This window comes from Macaca thibetana, chromosome 4, assembly GCF_024542745.1.
Source record: "Macaca thibetana thibetana isolate TM-01 chromosome 4, ASM2454274v1, whole genome shotgun sequence".
NCBI lineage: Eukaryota > Metazoa > Chordata > Mammalia > Primates > Cercopithecidae > Macaca > Macaca thibetana.
Window position 1 is genome coordinate 42,169,864 of NC_065581.1, and position 19,278 is coordinate 42,189,141.

General features: G+C 44.7%; 3 protein-coding genes across 5 annotated transcripts in view; 1 reads left to right on the forward strand and 2 right to left on the reverse strand.

Moving 5' to 3' along the window:
- OARD1 (O-acyl-ADP-ribose deacylase 1) overlaps positions 1–19,278 on the reverse strand; it is a 449,744-nt gene that overhangs the window by 225,490 nt on the left and 204,976 nt on the right. The gene's annotated exons all lie outside the window — the stretch shown is intronic.
- The window catches only part of TOMM6 (translocase of outer mitochondrial membrane 6), a 657,333-nt gene that overhangs the window by 141,955 nt on the left and 496,100 nt on the right, over positions 1–19,278 (forward strand). The window lies entirely within an intron of this gene.
- On the reverse strand, positions 1,032–11,925 carry TREM1 (triggering receptor expressed on myeloid cells 1). Of its 3 annotated transcripts, none has more exons than XM_050789495.1 (4): positions 11,787–11,925; positions 7,601–7,954; positions 6,144–6,336; positions 1,032–1,262 (listed from the first exon to the last, which is right to left on the reverse strand). In XM_050789495.1, the coding sequence occupies exons 1-4, from the start codon at positions 11,833–11,835 to the stop codon at positions 1,157–1,159; spliced, it is 702 nt and encodes a 233-aa protein (XP_050645452.1). In that variant the 5' UTR covers positions 11,836–11,925; the 3' UTR covers positions 1,032–1,156. The 3 variants fall into 3 exon arrangements, with proteins under 3 accessions (XP_050645452.1, XP_050645454.1, XP_050645453.1); XM_050789497.1 differs by lacking the exon at positions 1,032–1,262 and adding an exon at positions 1,270–2,081 and having other exon boundaries at positions 11,787–11,914; XM_050789496.1 differs by lacking the exon at positions 1,032–1,262 and adding an exon at positions 2,096–3,521 and having other exon boundaries at positions 11,787–11,914.

Genomic DNA, 19,278 nt, shown 5'->3' on the forward strand with positions numbered 1-19,278 from the left:
CCATGAGGCCCGTTTCCCTTAAAGGGAATCTCGAACGGTGGGAAATAACAAAATCCTGATTGAAATCTGTGGGAGACTGCAAGAAAATCTCCCACAGAGATTTTCTCCGTGGTGGCCTGAACACCTACATACTTCACAGAGGAGGGCACTGGAGAGAGCATGGAAACTGAAGCAGGTGCTCCAGGAGCAGACTGAGAGAGGAGGAGGAGGGCAGAGTGGGGAACTAGACGAGCACATGGGGACAGCCTCCAGAAGCCTCCCCGGTGGGGAGAGCTTTTACCCCTCCATCCCTGCCCCTTGTGTGATACAGGAAAGAGGCGTTTAGACACAGGCAGAACGCCTGGTCATTCTATTCCATATGGCTTTGGGGTCCTTCAGGTAAGGAGCTCTTCAGTTTTCACTCCTGCCAGTGGGCGGTGACTTACTCATGTGGCCTCGTTCCAGTCACATACATTTCTGCCTTCATGGGGCTATTTTCAGGCTCCAGCGATAAATGCACACAGGATGTCTGACACTGTCTGTTGATGTTCTCCTATGGATCCCATCTCAGCCTGCCAGTATTTCCTCAGGACAAGATACTCAGTTTAACTCTTTTCTCTGAGAAGGATGCACTTTCTCACCATGATGTCTTATTTCTCCATGCTCCACAATCTTCCTGGGAGTGTTGGAAAGAACCACATATAAGCATGAAACCCAAGTGTCTGATGCTAGAAAGAGGAAGTCCCAGCATAGGGCGAGCAGGATGCTTCTGTAGTGGGAGCTCTGTCCAGGTCAGGCCAAAATTGTATGGTCCAAGGCAAAACTGAGCAGAAGTATCAGGTGTGCCTTCTGCACGTCACAGCCCCCACAAGAGAATTACAGTGAAAAACATTGACCTGTCTGTACTTCATGCAAACCCCAAGTGGCTGGTGGAATGAAGGACCAGGCATGTTTGGGGCTGTAACTTCTTTTCTGAGGCGGAAATGCCCACCCAAGGTTATTAGAGAAATGAGGGCAGTGAGCAGGAAGGTGAGATGCTGACTTTAGAAGTAGCCTGTGATTACAGATTTAATTCATGTTATTAACTCCCCGCCTTTTACCTCCTCCCTCCTCCCTTGGCACAACTGCCAGATGGATATGGCTGGAAGTCAGAGGACGTTCTCGTGGGTTCGTGGGTCTAGGGTCCAAATGACCTCAGCGTGACAGCAAACAGGACAGAGAAGACCAGGCTCTTACTCAGGAATCCACCAGCCACGATAATGACAATATTGAACACAGGAACCCTGCGGGAGAGAGGAGACTGAACGCTACTGCTGGTAAAGGCTCCCCCACATGCATGTGTTCCCTCTAGAAAATGCCTTCATGTCACACTCCCCTCTGCTTAGGTCCTTGCTGCACCTTTCCCACACTGCCTGACCCTGTGCTTTTCGGTCTGTCTCACTGCCAAAAACTACTGATTAGAAATAATTCAGTGGAGAGTATAGATCCCTGTCCAGGAGAGGCACTGTTGGGAGACTGTCAGGCTGATCAGCCCATCCTCCTCCTTGTGATGTGGTAGGGAGAGGGAACCCCAGCTAGGAAACCCGCTCTCTAGTCTCAGCACCATCCCCTGCCTACTGGGATAGTCATCTCACCTCTTTAGCTCAGTTTCCTCACCTATAAACCGAGAAGAATCCAACCCTAGTGAAAATCTCATCATGAATTTTATAGATTTTGGTGAAATGATTTTAAGGGTTCTGGGTAAACATCAATAGGTATCATAATAAAAAGATGCAAAGGAGTGAGGGCACTTGACCAGTTCCATCAGCAGACATGCAAGCAGATGAGAACACAAGGATGTGGCATGGTAAGAAACAGGGACAGACAGATGGCAATGGAACAAAAAGGCCAGATGCAGAGCCAGTGCCATGTGGGAACATAACGCCTAAGGAAATCAGAGGTCCAGTGGATAAGCCGGATATGGTAGCATGCACCCATGGTCCCAGCTACTTGGAGAGGCAGGAGGATCATTTAGTAAATAGTCTTGCAGTATCTGGACAGCGACATGATAATGGAGTAGCCTTTTCTACAGTTTACAGCATGTGGCAGAATAAATCTTCTCCCTGGATTAAACATTTAAATAAAATTAAAAAACAATCCAAGAAAAGTCACCAGGAAATAGAATAAGACACATTAAGGAATAAAGCAAAGCAACTGATTTAAAATCAACACATCCACCTATACAAAACTTAAAACCACATGCACAAACTAGCAAAGAGGAAAACAGCATAAAGGAGCTAGAAAGCAGAAAACTGCCTATTTGCCCGAAATCCACCCCTAGTCAAGGGCCCTGACTTGTAGCACAGGGGACTACATTCTCAAGGCTGCCTGGTCAAGTTCAGCGACTGGTAGGGGACAGGGGGCAGAGACAGGGGCAGGGATGGGGCAGAGAGACAGGCGGCAAGGCACAGGGAGCCAGCATCTCTCTCACCCCTCACATGATTGTGGCCCACTCAGCATCCTCAGCATCTGCCCTGACTCCAGTGCTGCAACCTGAATGTCCTGGCTTCTGGGCCCTGCTCACTGCACCTCCTCCCCAAGTCCCTCCTGCGAGTGCTCTGCCTTATCCACTCTGAGTGCTGTACCATTTTCCTAGGCTGAACTCGCGGGGCATGTCCACTCCCAACAGGCCACCACCTGCATTTCTTTCGAGGCTGCACACAAGCTACTAACGCCCTGAAGGCCCAGGAATTCATGTGTTTGGCCTTGGTTAGAGCTGCCCTTGCTCAGTTACTGCCCCTTACAGGGACAACTCCAAATGTGACTCAGGAGTCCCCAGAGCTCCTTTACAAGACTGAGCCAGAGTTATCCTGTGAGATACTCCTTGGTTATGACAACCTTGCTTGCCTTCCTTCCCTTCCTGGTCCCACTTCCTCAATGGCTTTGCCAGAAATCACTTCCTAAAACATTTTTTTTTTTTTGTCATTTTTTTTTAGAGAGAGAGAGCAGGATCTTGCTCTGTTGCCCAGGCTGGAGTACAATGGCTTGATCACAGCTCACTGAAACCTCGATCTTCCAGGCTCAAGTGATCCTCGTGCCTCAGCCTCCCAAGTAGCTGGGACCATGGGTGCATGCCACCATGCCCTGCCAATTTTTTTATTTTTGTGTAAAGACAGGGTCTTGCTAAGTTGCCCAGGCTAATCTCAAATTCCTGGGCTCAAGTGATTCTCCCACCTCAGCCTCCCAAAGTCCTGGGATTATAAATGTGAGCCACGATGCCTAGTCCTAAAACATTTTAACAAGACTTTATGGCTTGCTTCTGGGGAACCTACCTAGAGATAAGGTGATAGTGGCTACATCTGCAGTGCCTCTCTATCGCCAAATTAGTGTCTCAGCTCTTCCATCACCTGGGCAAACAATTCCCTGCATTAAATTCCTTCTTTTCCTGGCTAGATGTGGTGGTTCACACTTGTAATCCCAGCACTTTGGGAGGCCGAGGTGGGAGGATCACTTGATCCCAAGAATTCGAGATCAGCCTGGGTAACACAGGGAGACCCCCATCTCTACAAAAACAATAAAAAGTATTAGCTGTCCTGATGGTATGCATCTGTGGTCCCAGCTACTTGGGAGGCAAAGGTGGGAGGAGGTTGAGGCTACAGTGAGCCATGATTGCGCCACTCCACTCCAGCCTGGTTGACAGAGTGAGACCCTGTCTCAAACAAAAAAAAGAAAGAAAGGAAGGGAAGGGAAGGGAAGGGAAGGGAAGGGAAGGGAGGGGAGGGGAGGGGAGGGGAGGGGAGGGGAGGGGAGGGGAGGGGAGGGGAGGGGAGGGGAGGGGAGGGGAGGGAAGGGAAGGGAAGGGAAGGGAAGGGAAGGGAAGGGAAGGGAAGGGAAGGGAAGGAAGGAAGGAAGGAAGGAAAAGAAAAAAAAAGCTTCTTCTTTTCAAACAGCTACAGTGGATTCCAGACTGGACTTTTGCTGAAAGGATAGTTCATATTAGACGATAAAGTTAACAGGTAAAAGAGAGATGCAGTCTCTAGTAGTGAGGCAGGAGAATAGGGTCTGGAGACAGAAACATAAGGCCAATTCATGCTGAATCAAGGAGCAACACCAAGGTCTGGGATCAAGGAATCTAGAACAGATTCGTGCTGATTTCCCAAAACTGGATCAAAAGGAAAACTCCTGGTGCTGGGGTCAGGGAACCTAAAGGCCAATTAACACAAATTTTCTAAAGCTAAACCAAAAGGAAAAACCCCATCTCCCCATTCCCCAGCAGCAAAGGATCAAAGGCTACTCTCCACACAGCCTTCCCCCTTCCACCATGTCTCAGATGGAAAGGGACAGTGCCTTGGATTGGTCATGTGCCAATCACAAATGACCATCTCTTTATCCGCAGAGGGCGCCAATTCACCTCAGCCTTTAGGTAGCCACAAACCAAATGCTTTATACAGATAACGGTAACTGAGAGGAACCTCACGTGGAGTACTTAAAACCCAGAAAACTTTGTAACCTGGCCCTTGAGCCGCTTGCTCAGGGCCACTTCTACCCTGGGGAGCACTTTCTCGCTTAAATAAATTCCTGCTTTCACTGCTTCATTCCTTTGTTACTCTGTGCATCTTGTCCAATTCTTTGTTTAAAAGGCTCAGAACCTGGACAGCTTACACTTAAGGCCCTCCTTCCCGTAAAAGTAGGAATATGGGCAAAGGTCATGTACTCTTCACTTATGTATTGCAAAATGAAAGTAGAGAAAAAAGAATTGACTCCTAGTGGATCGTTCGTTTGATTTATTCCACAAAGGTTTAATGAACACTCTGTTCTCCAAACAATGTAATGGGAAAAAAGGCACTGCTACTACCCATATGGAGGTGGAGTCTACACTCATAGAGAAATTAGGGCAGGCACCAGTTCACATTCATTTTAGCAGGAATGTGATTTAACTCACACTATTTAATGATTTAAAAGACTAAATCCATCTCTGTAAGCCTGCAGTGACACTGCTTTATTTATGCATAATGAATCACAATGCAAATTGTTTCCAATCTTCTGGAAGACCATTGGTAGATGCTATTTGTATACAAAATGATATCAGTGTTTAAATTATCTCATGGAAATTTCATTTGAGTTAATTATTTAAAAGAAGAAAAATACATCTGCAAGAAAATGTTTATCTCAGAGTTATCAACACTATATCAATGTCTAAGAACAGGCCAATGATTATGTAAGTTATGGCTTTCACAATTGATAGAAAAATATGCACTTATTGAAATTATATTTATGGAATTTAGGTAGCAGCATCAAAGAATAATTTCAGCATGGAAAAGAAAAAAAACAGGTATAATTAGACCTACTGCCATATTAAAATATGTATAAACATAAATAAAGACTAGAAGAGAATATGAGAAAAAAGCCATGTTAGACTAGTGGTAATGTGAAAGAATATTTCCTCCCTGATATTTCAATATTTAATGATAAACACATTCTAATATAAATCAACATGTAATAACTGTAAAGAAGAGTGAAATTGCTAAGTTAGTGGTTCTTAAGTTTGCCTACACATTAGAAGTCTTCTAAAGATCTTATTAAAAATACTGAGATGGACCTCATCTGCAAAAATTCTAATTCTATTGATCTATAATTGGACACATGCAACAATATTATTTAAAAAACAATAAGGCAAAAACCAATACTGCATTTAGCCCCAGCTCCAGCTCCTGCTGAGAGCTGTTAGGTGGACAATGTCTTCCAGCTCTGGGTTTCTAGCATGCCTACTGAACTGTCAAGGAAGCTAAAGCCAGAGAGGGTTCCTGACTCACCCAGAGTCACAGTAGTCAGGCCAACACTAGATCCAGGGCCCCTCACTCAGAGTGCTTTCCCACTACCCATCAGACCCCTAGAGTTGGATGAGCTCTATTGGAATTTGGGGAAGATGCCATTTCCCTCTCCTTAATACTCAGGTTGCAAGGAAACAAGGAAGGTGAACTGGGGAGGACAGCCTGGCTGACAGCCTCCCCTATTCTCCATCACCACTTCCTTCTTCCCCTGGACATTTCTACCCAGACTAAAGTGACTCAAGTCAGCTCCTGCCCCACCCTCCCCTTTCCCTCACTTTCACATCCTCTCAGCACACAGACTGGGGAAAAAGGGCTCAGTGTCCAAACCAGGGGCCCAGGGCCTGAAAACCATACCTGATGATATCTGTCACATTTGTAAGGTTGATTTCAGAGCCAGGAGTGGAGACAACGACAGTTGACTCGGGTGGAGCTTGGGTCACGGTTCTGGGGCTGGTATAGCGTGGGCCCAAGGCCTTAGCAGTGGTAGAAGGAGTCCTATACACATTCTGGGTAGAATTCTCACTGGAACCAGGGGTACCTGAAGAACCTGCAAGAAGACACATTGGATGGATGGGTGGACAGATGAATGATGAAGGGGTGGATGGGTGGGTGAATGGATGTATGGATGAAAAGGTGGATGAGTTGATGGACGGGTAGGTGGTATGGTAAATGAAGCTGAGGAGGGAAATAAGCATGGCCCAAATGCAAAGTTTTCTTTTGCTAAAACCAAAGAAATACTGTGGAGTCAACCTGAGTCAGAGATTGAAAAAAGGAAAGAAGAAAAAAAGGGCAGGAAGTGAGGGAGAGCAGAAAGAGAGAAGAAGAAAGGAATTTTTTGCCATTCGTATTGTTGGAAATGCACTTGCCTTCTGTTCTTCACCAGTTCATGTGCCCCCACCTTCTCCAAGAGTAATTCCAGGCTTACTTGATTCACTCTGCCTTTCATTCACCTGGCTTATGGCATATTGCTTTAAAAGTTATCTTTTATTAATATATTATGTATGCACCTTGTCTTCCTCAGGCTTAGAATTCCCCAGGTTCTGGGAACTGGGAACTTGAACCTGCCTCCCTTTCCTCTGTCTTCTATAATTCATTCCTTAATGTAACATCTACTGAGAGCCTACTTTGTGTCAGAAACTACATTATTTGCTAAGGGTGCAGAACCCAGGAAGGCACAGGTGCTTCCCGCAAGCAGTTCTGAAATTAATAGGGGACAGGTAAGTAAACCAGCCTCTCCTATCCAGTGAGATAGAGTTGTGTATGAGCTCTGGAGCTCTCCCATCTTGCTCCCCGAAAATGGGAGCCATGGACTATCAGCACTGGCATCACCTGGGAGATCAATAGAGATGCAGACTCTTGAGTCCCACCCTGTACCTATTCAGCTGGAGTCTGCATTGGAAATAAAATCTCCAGGTGGTCTGTGCCCACAGAAAGATCTGAGAGGGGCTGCTTCAGAGGTACACAGGCATGCCACCAAATGCATCCTTGGGAAGGGGAGTCAGGACATGACTTCTAAGTGGAGAACAAAGAATGGGACTAAATTATCCCAAATCTACCACTCACCTTAATTGTACCCCAATTCCTACCACAGCACCCCAAATTAGGCTTTGCCTAATTTGGCTCTTGCCTAATTCAAGGAGAATCTCATACATGGAAGGTTCTACTTACTATTGGACCTCAGATGAGAGACAAGGAGCTTCTGGGAGGAAGACAGCCTGCTAGGAATCCTGAACCCCAGCTCTGCTGATGCTGCCACCACCGTCCCTTTCCTCACCTGGCCTTCCTATCCCCACCAATCCCAGGCCACTCACCCTTGGTCACCACCAAGCAGATGGGATTAAACAGCACGTGAGATTCCTTGGGATGCTGGTAGATCACACACTGATACAGTCCAGAGTCTTCCACTTGAAGGTTGGTCATTTGGACCTGCAGTAAACCATGATCAGGGTAGTCTTCTAGTGTGATCCTCCCAACTTGGACTTGATGGGAATTCTCTGAAGGCCTCTCTGTTTTTGCCAGGATCTTGGGCATCTTTCCCTCCATTTTCTGCCAAGCTTTCCTGCTGTTGGCATACTTCTCTAGTGCATAGTCACATTTTACCTCCAGGGTCTGCCCCTCTTTGTATTCATACTTTTCCTCAGTTAATTCAGTTGTAGCTCGGAGTTCTATAAGCAGGGAAAGAGAATTGGGTTCTGTGAGGAATTATTTTTCTCTCTCTGGGTGGGGAAAAAGGAGAGGAGCCCCCTGTTTTTCTTGTCCAAACACCCATATTTCAGACAAGGCTCTTGAGGCCTCCAGAGAAAATACAACTTGCCCTGCAAGCCAGCACTAGACCTCAGCTCTTTCCACTGTGAGTAGGTTTTTTACTATAAGAGTGAGACTTCATATGGTGCATGAGGATCAAATTTCATAAATGATCACAGGAAGACTGACTTTGAGAGGAAGAAACTGCCCAACTGGAGACAGAACATGGGACATTGTGCTAAGACCACAAGTGGCTGCAGCGTGGTGGGAGGGAACAATTACAAGGGTGTACGACATAAAAAGTGAATGCAAAGACACAGTGCTAGAAGAGAGTGGCTCCAAGGACAGCTTGAGGAACTTCACCTAAGTCAGGGCAAGGACATCAGTTCAAAAGACCTTTGGACAAACAGTGAGGAAGCTGTCTGGAGGGCATGATGGGCATGGATATCTGACTGCCTGCCACTCCTTTCTCCCTTTGGGTAGCAGAGCACCCCTTTCCAAGGGAACGATCCTGTGTGGCTCTACTGTTGGGGCTGCCCACATTCTCAAGGATGGGCACAGGACACAGGCCTTGCCAATCCAAGTACCCCATCTCGGGGTCAGGTGCGGTAGCTCACGCTTGTAATCCCACACTTTGGGAGGATGAGGAGGTCAGATCACCTGAGGTCAGGAGTTTGAGACCAGCCTGGCCAACATGGTGAAACCCCGCCTCTACTAAAAATACAAAAAATTAGCCAGGCATGCTGGTGCACACCTGTAGTCCCAGATACATGGGAGGCTGAGGTGGGAGAATCACTTGAACCCAGGAGGAGGAGGTTACAGTGAGCCGAGATCACAACACTGCACTCCAGCCTGGGCCTTGCCAGGCTGATTGGTTTAGGAAGAAGCACGTGGCTGAGCTGGACCGGTCAGAATCCTCCCTGAGACTGCTGTAGCCATTAAGAGAAATGCTTCTTGCTAGGATTCACAGGTCAGTGAGATGTGAAACTTTATTATGTGAAACTTTCTTCCATGTGGGAATAGGTTGCCTGAGAATGGCTAAACAGGCAGAAAGTGAGTGAGAGGAAGGGAGAGAGGGGAGAGGGGAGGGAAGAGAGAGAAAGAGAGAAAAAAAAAAACCCACGTTATCTGAGTCATGGACTCAGCTGTGCTCCAGAGGAGCACCCCTTGTACTTTCCAGTTACCTGAGCCAAGAAATGTCCCCTCCTATTTTTGATGTCACAGAGTCACAGCAGTGGTTCTCCACTGGGGAGCAATTTTTGCTCCCTGCCACAACTCTCCCTGAAACCCTGGACAATATCTAGACATTTTTGGTTGTTATAACCAGGGAGAGAGGTGGGTGCTACTAACATCTAGTGGATACCAGGCTAAGCATCCTACAGTGCACAGGACAGCCCCCACAACAAAGAATCATCCCACCCCAAATGTCAATAGTGCCAGGTTTGAGAACCCCTGGGTTACAGTGACAATGGTTTCCACCACATTCTTGGAGGCTGAACCGGGTTAACCATCTAGAATTGGGAATGCTCATCTGGCCTTGTCCAAGGGAGCCTTGCTGATGGGAGGCCAAGCAGAGCAGAAGTTAGAAGACCAAGGTCCGTGTTTCAGCTGGACACCCGGGGCTCTCTAAGTTGCTGAGAAACTGTAGCTTACGCACTCAGGCCTAGGGTACCTTCCCCCATGGAGCACCAAATAATAGGCTGGACAGTGCTGCTGGGTTTACTGTGAGGGTCAAGGTAACACTAGTACTGCTGTTATTAATACCACACACTTAGGTCCTTGCAGGCCTGGTGAAAAATGACAAGCACTGCCCCTTTCACGGAGCCCCCTGGCACGCCCACCCCAGGATAGGCCAACAGATCTGCCTGACCTTAGGAAGACTCCACTCAGGGACTCACAAGGATTTTAAAGGTGAAACCAGTCTTGAAAGCCAGTTCTTCTGGGAGCAGACTCCAGTTTCTAAGGAAACCTTGCAAACAGGCCTCCTGGGCAACTCCCACAAACTCCGGTCAGGAGTGCCCCTCCAAGAGGCAGCTGAGCAGAGGCTGAGTGTTGTCTGAAACCAAGCCTGGTTCCCTCATTTGTTCACTCACTCATCAGACTGTGGCTGAGAAACTTCTCTATCACAGGCACTGTGCTGGGCTCTTTGGAAGACACACAGACTCCATCCTCAAGTTGTCACCACTGAAGCCCTAACCTCTGAAGTTAATGTTACAGATAAATCTCCTTTATTTGCCAGCTCCCCAGGGAAGGTGGGAGCTACAGGTGACTGAGTTTGCAAACTTGCCTGTCTCTCGCAGAAGGAAGGAGACAGTAAGAAACGAAGGCTGCTGAGCTGTCTGTGCAGCATTGCAAGAAGGGAATTCCTTTGAATATGTTAATTAAAAGGATAGCAAATACTACCTATTAAGTATTATGTGCTAAGGGTTTTCAAAGACTATCTTATTTAATCTTTGTAATGTAAAAAGTTGACACCATTATTCTCCCCATTTTATAGATAAGGAAACTGAGGCACAGAGAGATTAAGTGATTTGCCCAAAGTCTCACCATAGTTAAGTGCTAGAGCCAGGATTCAAACCCAAGGACTCTGGTTCCATCTAAAGCACTGAGCTACATGGCCCAACACAGTCTGATAGGGATTAGAGCAGTCCTGGCCCAAGCGTAAATAAGCATCCAGTTGCAAGGAGCATTCAGGTTAACCCCTAACCTATCCCCACAGGGCACAATGAAATATATACCACTGGTTTTCTCTCACACAAGTACATAACCTTCAGCCCTCTGCTGTCTCCCAGTTCTCCTTCAGAAAAACATGAATCAAACACGAGGAAATATACTTGTCCATGAGGACCTAACTCCCTTCTGCCCATCTAGATTATCACCCCAGCTCCAAGAAGCCCCAGAGCAACATCTGAGCATGGACTCTACAAGGCAGTTGTCCATGACTTTGCTCAAAGTAGAGGGCCCAAGAGAATACCTCTCCCTGATTTTTCATGCCTTCCTAAGGCAAGCCTCGTTTTTAACTCATATTGACACTTTCCTCCTGTTATTCATAAACATCATAATCCTTCCTCCTAAATATAAGGATTAGGAGGAGGAGTGAATAAAGCCTCACATGCTTCTGGTTTGGGTGCAGGTATGAGCTGTGCAGATCATAAGAGGAGACACATGGAAGAGCTGGGGCATGAGCCGGCTCTGCTGAGCCTCAGCAACTGTGCCCTCCAATCCCAGCGTGCCATGGAGAGCTGGGATGATCGCCCCCACCAAAATGAGCACCAGGCTCTTCTGGTCACATCTGTGTCCTCAGCAGTAGTATATTTGCTGGCCCATAGTAGACCCCTGGGAAATATTTGTTAAATCAATACTGCCTTTTGGGTTTAACGGACTGTCAACATCAAATGGAATATAACATCCAACATCATGATGGAATATAAGAAAAAGATTTCAACATCAAATAAACTCATTGTAGATCATGCCATGATGAGATCTACTCTATCATTATTCCCATGCCAGACTTTGCCTGTCTCTGACAATGTCGACATGCACAGACATCTTGTTTCCCTGACTCTCTCCTTCTTTTACTTTTGTGGGCAGACACTGCACGTTCTCCCGATTCTGGGTAGAGCAGCACAGTCTGGCATAACTATTGGGTGGCTCTATCTTGGATGGTCCTGTGTTCTGAAGCTTCAACAGAAAAGGGCTCCCCGAGATCCTGGACCAAACGCCTTCCCTGCCCACTCCTCTTCCTTGTCTTACCTGAGACAAAGAGCATCCACAGCAGCCCCCAGAGCCGGGTCTTCCTCATCCCTCCTGTGCACCAACTCCAACTGCTGCTGAGGGCTCCCGGGACAGCTACAAGGCACCACAGTCACCTAGAGGCTTCGGAAAGTTGCACAACAGGATGTGAGGACATTCCTGGGAGGCACTGAGCCTGGGCTCTGTTTCATCACCAGTTGCTGTGACTCCTGACATCAACAAAAGAATCCAGAGACCAGGGCTCACTTCTCAGTTAAGTTTCTTTGAACTCCAGTTTTCCTTTCTGTGGTAATAATGACAATTACCTTCCAACCTCACAAAATCTAAGGAAGAATGACACTTGAATGTAAATCAAAGTAAGGCATTAATATTAGGAAGGGGAACAGAGGGCCCTTTGCTCTCCAGAGGCCCCCTCTCCATTCACATCCAGTTTAGTGTAGTGAAGAGAGTCAGGCCCACATAGGGACAGGCGGCGACAATCGTATCTCATCTTCTCATCTTCAGGGTTTTTGTGAGAACATGTTTCTACATCCTGCCCTGCTTAGCCCCGCTGGTTCTCTTGGCTTCTGGTGACCTGGGGTGCACCTCCTCTTCATCACCAGGAGGGCCATACCCTGCATTTGTCCTCAGCATTGCCACAGACATGGCCTGGGAGCTCACAGGGGTGTAAGGACCCCAGAAACAATTTGAGAGGACACTGCCACCACCCAACAAGAACAGACTTAGATTTAAAAAGGAAACTTGGTTCAAGACACTGAAGAAAGAAGAAAAAATCCAGCAGGTTTTGTACTAGAAGCAAGAAAAGACAGATTTGACAGTGTGAAAATCAAATCAGTAACGGAGAGGATTCACTTCAGAAGTATTCCCAAATGTAAAATGAATAAAGACATTTAGAAGAGCTCAGAAATTTAAGCGAGGACAAATCATAGAACTCCAAACTACAAATTAGAGATCCCCTTAAAACATAAAATGGAATGGTGGATCACAAGAAAGATTAAAAATTTTATCTTAAAAATATGCTTTCCAGGTCTGAGAAGAAATCTAAAATTGGAGGTTGAGAGTTCAACATGGGCAAGGAAAAAATTCATAAAGTGAGACCTAGAATAGGAAGTGTCTAGGTGAAAATTTTTAAATTTAAATAGAAAGACTCCTACTCTTAAACAAAAAAAGTAACTTGGTTTCTTCAAAGGAATTGAAATAATCAGGACTCAGATTTCTTCTCTGAGTAACAAATACCATGAGAGAGTGGGATGAGGTATAGAGAACATTATGACCCTAATATTTTACACCCAAATTGATTGCTACTAAAGTATAGGAACAACTAAAATGTACTATCATATCTGCAAATTAAAACAACAACCAAAAAAATTTTCAAGGTTAACTTTAATTTTTTTAATTAAAACTGTTCAATGTAGCAATTTATAAAATATAGAAAATAAGAAATAAACTTAAATCATGTTATTACACTTTATAGAGATCATTTGTAGTGGAGATTTTACTATGTTTATTTTTTGTTTCACAGATAATGTCGGAAAACAGACTTCAAACATGCTTGAACTGAAATATGCTGGCCCCTCCTTTTGCTGTAGTCAAGCAGTCCCTAAAAAGGAAAAATAGACAGAAAGGTCTTAACATTTTCTGACTCAGAGAAGAGCCTGTGTGACTTCTGTGGCGATGAGTCAGATTCATACAGTTCATTTCAGTGAATAAATCCCTCTTCTTACAACAAAATTAATATTCCACACTTAAATAATAGCTATACATACTTTCTACATAATGTAGAAATACATACTTTGTACATTTTTGTGTCTTCATATACTTTGTGTGGAGGATTAAGTTCCTGGAAGATTAAGAGGGAGCTTTGAACTAAACAGTCCAAGAAGAATTTCTAATTAGACTTGAATATCACCGGAGGCTGATTGCTCCTTCACATTTTCCTAACTACAGACAGCACCTGCATTTAAATTAGAATGAAGTAGAATGAAGTCTTTCTCCACTTGTCTGATCTATTTGTGTACTTGAGGTCAACAGTGTAAATAGTCATGTGTCACTTAATGACAGATACATTCTGAGAAATGTGTGGTTAGGTGATTTTGTGTTGTGGGAACATCATAGAGTGCACTTACACAAACCTAGATGGCACAGCCTACTGTACACCTAGGCTGTATGGTATAGACTATTAACATTAGGAAGGGGAACAGAGGGCACTTTGCTCTCCAGAGGCCCCCTCTCCATTCACATCCAGTTTAAACAATTACCTTTCAACCTCACAAAATCTAAGGGAGAATGATACTTGAACATAAATTAAAGTAAAGCATGTTCCTAGGCTGCAAGCCTGCACAGTATGTTACAGTCCTCAATACTGTAGGCAATTGTAACACAATGGCAAGTATTTGTGTATCTAAACATAGAAGAGGCATAGTAGCAATACGGTATTATGACATTATAATCTTATGGGACCACCACCGTATATGCGGTCTGTTATGGACCAAAACATCCTCGTGCAGTGCATGGCAGCATTCTCTAATCCTTACCACTTTATTTTTCTGAGGAGTTTAATGACCCAACCAGTAACTTTTTCAGGCTGAATAGGCATGACGATATTCCTGCCTAACTACTAGGGTCTCTTTAAATTCTCAAGCTACTGCTCCCAACAAGATATTATTTCTTAAGGCTTGTCATAGAGCATTGTGATTTGTGACCTATGGTTCCTGTTAATTTTACTGAGGCTAGGTCACATGTCCCATTTCCATGCTTGCTCATAGGGTGGCCTCTACCACCAGGAAGATTTAGTCTTTGGGTACCATGAACCTTTTTGTATTTGTCAAACTCTATCTTCAGAGCTATTATGAAATTAATACAGTTTCAAAATTGATACAATTAATGAAATAATACCAATATTATTCTGTTTTGTTTTGTCTTTAATAAGTCACTGCCCCAAGTCAGTAGGTCTCAATCTTCACTATGGGGTAAATTAGCAGTTTCTTCCTTAATAAAGATTGGTTAATCTAACCTAGCTAGAATATATGTGTAACATTTTTTAACAGTGAGATTGCATATACAATATTTTCTTTTCTGGCTCAGAGGAGGGGCCCACATGGAACTGGAACACAGATCTCTGAGGATAGTGTGACCCTGGTGCTGATATCTCTGAGGACGCCCAATGAGACTACTTCTGAGAGTGGGGAAAACTGCAAACTGGAACCAGTCACTGTTGCCCGTGAAAAGCATCACTGAGGCTATTCACAATGGAAGGGGATGAAACAGGAATCAGTGAGCGTGTCCTGTCTTCCTCCTCCAGCCTCCCAGTCTCCCTCTAGTGCCCCTATTGAGAGTCCAACAGGGAACCAGCCAGCAAAGACAAAGTGAGTTTCAGAATCTCCACTCAAACCAAGGTAAAGAAGTGTTCATCAGAGAGACAATGACTGAATAACCAGCTCACTCACACAGTCAATAAACAAGGGCACCTCAACTGTGGGACAGGAATCTTTGACAAGCCGTGCTGACAGTGACTGTGTTACAGGAAAGGGGTTGGATCTCACACAAGAAAGAATCCAGGGCAGGTCCACACAGTAAAGTGAAAGTGAGTTTACTAAAAAAGTAAAGGAATAAAGAATGGCTACTCCATAGACAGAGCAGCCCCAAGGGCTGCTGCTTGGCCACTTTTATGGTTACTTCTTGATTATATACCGAACAAGGGGTGGATTATTCATGCCTCCTCCTTTTAGACCACATGGAGTAATTTCCTGACTTTGCCATAGCATTTCAAAACAGTCATGGTGCTGGTGGGAGGATGACCAGGGGTCACTCTTGTTACCATCTCAGTTTTGGTGGGTTTGGGCCAGCTTCTTTACTGCAGCCTGTTTTATGAGCAAGGTCTTTATGACCTGTATCTTGTGCTGACCTCCTATCTCATCCTGTGACTTAGAATGCCTTAACCATCTGGGAATGCAGCCCAGTAGGTCCCAGCCTCATTTTACCCACCTCCTATTCAAGATGCAGCTGCTATGGTTCACACGCCTCTGACATTTCGCCCCTCCCTTTTATAAGAGAACCCTTAATCCTAAGGATTTCAAAGGGATGAAGATCCGTTTTCTGTAACTTCTTCAGGCTGAATAGGGGTGACGATATTCCTGCCTAACTATTAGGGTCTCTTGTATTCAGTGCAGGGAGGAGCTCAGTCAGAAAGCATCAGTATGCTGAGGGCCATTCATTACTCTTGAGTTCTGACAAAAGTTGATATCTGGAAGATTAGTAAATGTTCAGTTTAAGAAAACATTCAGTAAGCTTATCCTGCATTCCTACACAAAGAGTAAAACAGCAATATATTCCACAACAGTAAAGCAAAATAAGTAAAATTATCCCAAGTAAACTAAATTAGAAGGCTTTCCATGAACTGGGCAACTGTTAAAACCAAGCTGATATAGGGTTGTTAGCCAATTCCAATATGTGCTCAGAATTTAAATATTGATCCAGATTTTTGTGTTACCCCTTTTGTATTACTCTTCCAGCAAAGAGTGCAAAGCAGATTATTTCAAAGAGAATAGCAGTTAATATCCCATAGTGCTAAATTCGTTCTTAGCCACAAAGGACCTTACCAAGAGGGACTTTACCGACAGGGACCTCTAACCCCCTAAATCTTAGAAGGGACTCTAACCCTCGTAAGTCGGGTCTCTAACCCAGCTGGTCAAGCGTTCTTGTCTTTTATTAAGAGGGGGCTCCAACCCACTATGCCTTAGGAGAGACTCTAACTCCTTTAAATTGAGCCTCTAACCCAATCCCATTCTTTACCCAGGTATATGCACCCCACTTACCCAAAGTCCGCCAATCAGTGCTGCAGTCTATTTCCTTTGCATCAGGGGTCTCCTCAGTACCATGCCTTCTGTGGTTCACCAGAAAGATGTTACAGAAACATCCTCAGATGTTTTTAAATTTTTTTTCCAAAATGAAGTCCTTTTAATTTTCAGACCAACCAAACATTTTTAATATAAAAACATTTTAATAATATACAAGCAGCAATCACAATGGCATCCATGTGGAAGCAAAGGGACTCGGGCACAGATGGGGAGGCGGACTACGGAGGGATGGTTTTCAGGGTCCCAGTTGCTTTCCTTGCCTGAAATCACTCTGGTCTTAGCAGAGGGAAGATTAAGGCAGCCAGAGGCAGAGGGGCCCTGACCCTGACCCAGAGACAGACTGAGCACAGCAGGCCCCTCTAACATCATCTTCCCACCATGGCAGCCTCCAGGGAAAGCCAGATTCAGTCAGAAGAGAACAGGAAGGTGGCTGTGATTAACAGGAAAGGCAACCATGGTTCCTCAGCATCCTGTTGATCACACCTCTGGGAAAAAAGTTTTCCAGTGACTGCTGGATTGAAGAGGACCTAAGAATCTTCCTGGGAGAAGGATGGAAATCGGATCTGAGTCTGCGTACTAACCAAGATGCCTTGCCTGCAACACCAGAAAGCTGGAGTGGATCTGCTCAGATGTTTGGGAAGAGAAAAGAATGACAGAGCCTTTGGCCCAGGAGAGCTGGAGTGTTAACAAGTATTGACTGAGAAATCCTCTAGGCAGGCCAGGGAGGTCTGTGGCCCACCACTTACCCAAAGGTAGCCATTGGGTTGGGGGTTTCTGCACTATAGTCACTTCCATGGTCAGCAGAAAGATGTTACAGGACCCCACCACTTACCCAAAGTTAGCCTTTGGGTCGGGGATTTCTGTGCTATAGTCCCTTCTGTGGTTGCCAGAAAGATACTACAGGAAATGGGTCTGGATCCAGACCCCAAGAGAGGGTTCTTGGGTCTTGTGCATGAAAGAATTCAGGGGAAGTCTATATAGTAAAGTGAAAGCAAGTTTATTAAGAAAGTAAAGGAATAAAAGAATGTCTACTCCATAGACAGAGCAGCCCCAAGGGCTGCTGGTTTAGCTGTTTTTATGGTTATTTCTTGATTATATGCTAAACAAGGGGTGGATTATTCATGCCTCCCCTTTTTAGACCATATAGGGTAACTCCTGACGTTGCTATGACTGTAAACTATCATGGTGCTGGTGGGAGTGTAGCAGTGAGGACAACCAGAGGTCACTCTTGTTGCCATTTTGGTTTTGGTGGGGTTTAGCTGGCTTCATTACTATAACCTGTTTTATCAGCAAGATCTTTATGACCTGTGTCTTGTGCTGACCTCCTATCTCATCCTGTGACTTAGAATGCCTTAACCATCTGAGAATGTAGTAGGTCTCAGCCTTATTTTACCCAGCTCCTATTCAAGATGGAGTTGCTCTGGTTCACACGCCTCTGACAACTGCACCAGCCTTTCACCTACGCTGAAGGCATACATAACAATTAAATGTGAACAACATCATTATCCTGATAACAAAACCAAAGACATCACAAGAAAAAAACTACAGACCAAATCCCTTATGAAAATAGACACAAAAATCCTCAGCAAAACACTAACAAACTGAATACAACAATATATAAAAAGGATTATACACCATGACCAATTAGGATTTGTCCTACTTGGCATTGGTTCAACATATGAAAATATTTCAGTGTAATACTCCATATTACCTTGTAAAGGAGGAAAATGTCACAGTCATTTCAACAGATGCAGAAAAAGCATTTGACAAAATTCAACTCTCTTTTATGATAAAATACTCAATAAACTAGGATAAGAAGGGAATTTCCTCTATGCAATAAAGGGCATCTATTTAGAAAAAAAAAACCTACAACTAACATATTTAATGATGAGAGACTGCAAGCTTTCTCTCTAAGGTCAGGAATAAGATAAGAACGTCTTCTCAGGCAACTCTATTCAACATTGTACTGGAGGTTCTAGTCAAGGCAATTAGGCAAGAAAATAAAAGGCAGCCAGGTTAGAAACAAAGAAGTAAAACTATCTCTATTCACAGGTGACATAATCTTGTACATAGGAAATTCTAGGGAAGTTTTTAAGAAAACTATTAGAGCTAATTAACAAGTTCAGCAAAGTTACAGGATATAAGATCAATGTGTAAAAATCAGTTGTATTTCTACTTACTAGCAATAAACAATCTGAAAATGAAATGAAATTAAGAAAGCAATTTCCTTTATAATGGCATCCAAAGGAATGAATATTTAAGAACAAATTGAACAAAAGAATGCAAGATTTGCACACTAAAAACTACAAAACATTGTTATCTGGCAGAGTCTTTGTCTTTTTGAACCCACTCACCCAGCTTGGGTCCCATCTCCACTGCTTTATGTTTCTGCTCCAGGAGGCCCTAGGTAACTCTGCTGCAGCCTCTACCTTCCTGTGACCTGCAGGAGCTCAGTAAGATGGCTAACTAGATGCAGCTAGGAGGAACATCTGCCACTTAAGGACGGTGACATAGAGAAGACTGGTGTACTGAGGGAAGGCACTGAGAGTGGATGGAGGGAGGACACAGAAGCTGGGAGAAAGCTGGAAACCTTGCATGGGCCATCATACCTTGGGACTCATTCCTGGCCCCCAACA

What these genes read in the sequence shown, in the direction of transcription:
- TREM1 (XM_050789495.1), bottom strand. Translation starts at nt 11,835, where the DNA reads ATGAGGAAGACCCGGCTCTGGGGGCTGCTGTGGATGCTCTTTGTCTCA. An exon ending in GTGGATGCTCTTTGTCTCAG is followed by an intron (nt 7,955 to 11,786) that starts GTAAGACAAGGA and finishes CCCTGCTTATAG; the next exon opens with AACTCCGAGCTACAACTGAA. An exon ending in CTGCTTGGTGGTGACCAAGG is followed by an intron (nt 6,337 to 7,600) that starts GTGAGTGGCCTG and finishes GTCTTCTTGCAG; the next exon opens with GTTCTTCAGGTACCCCTGGT.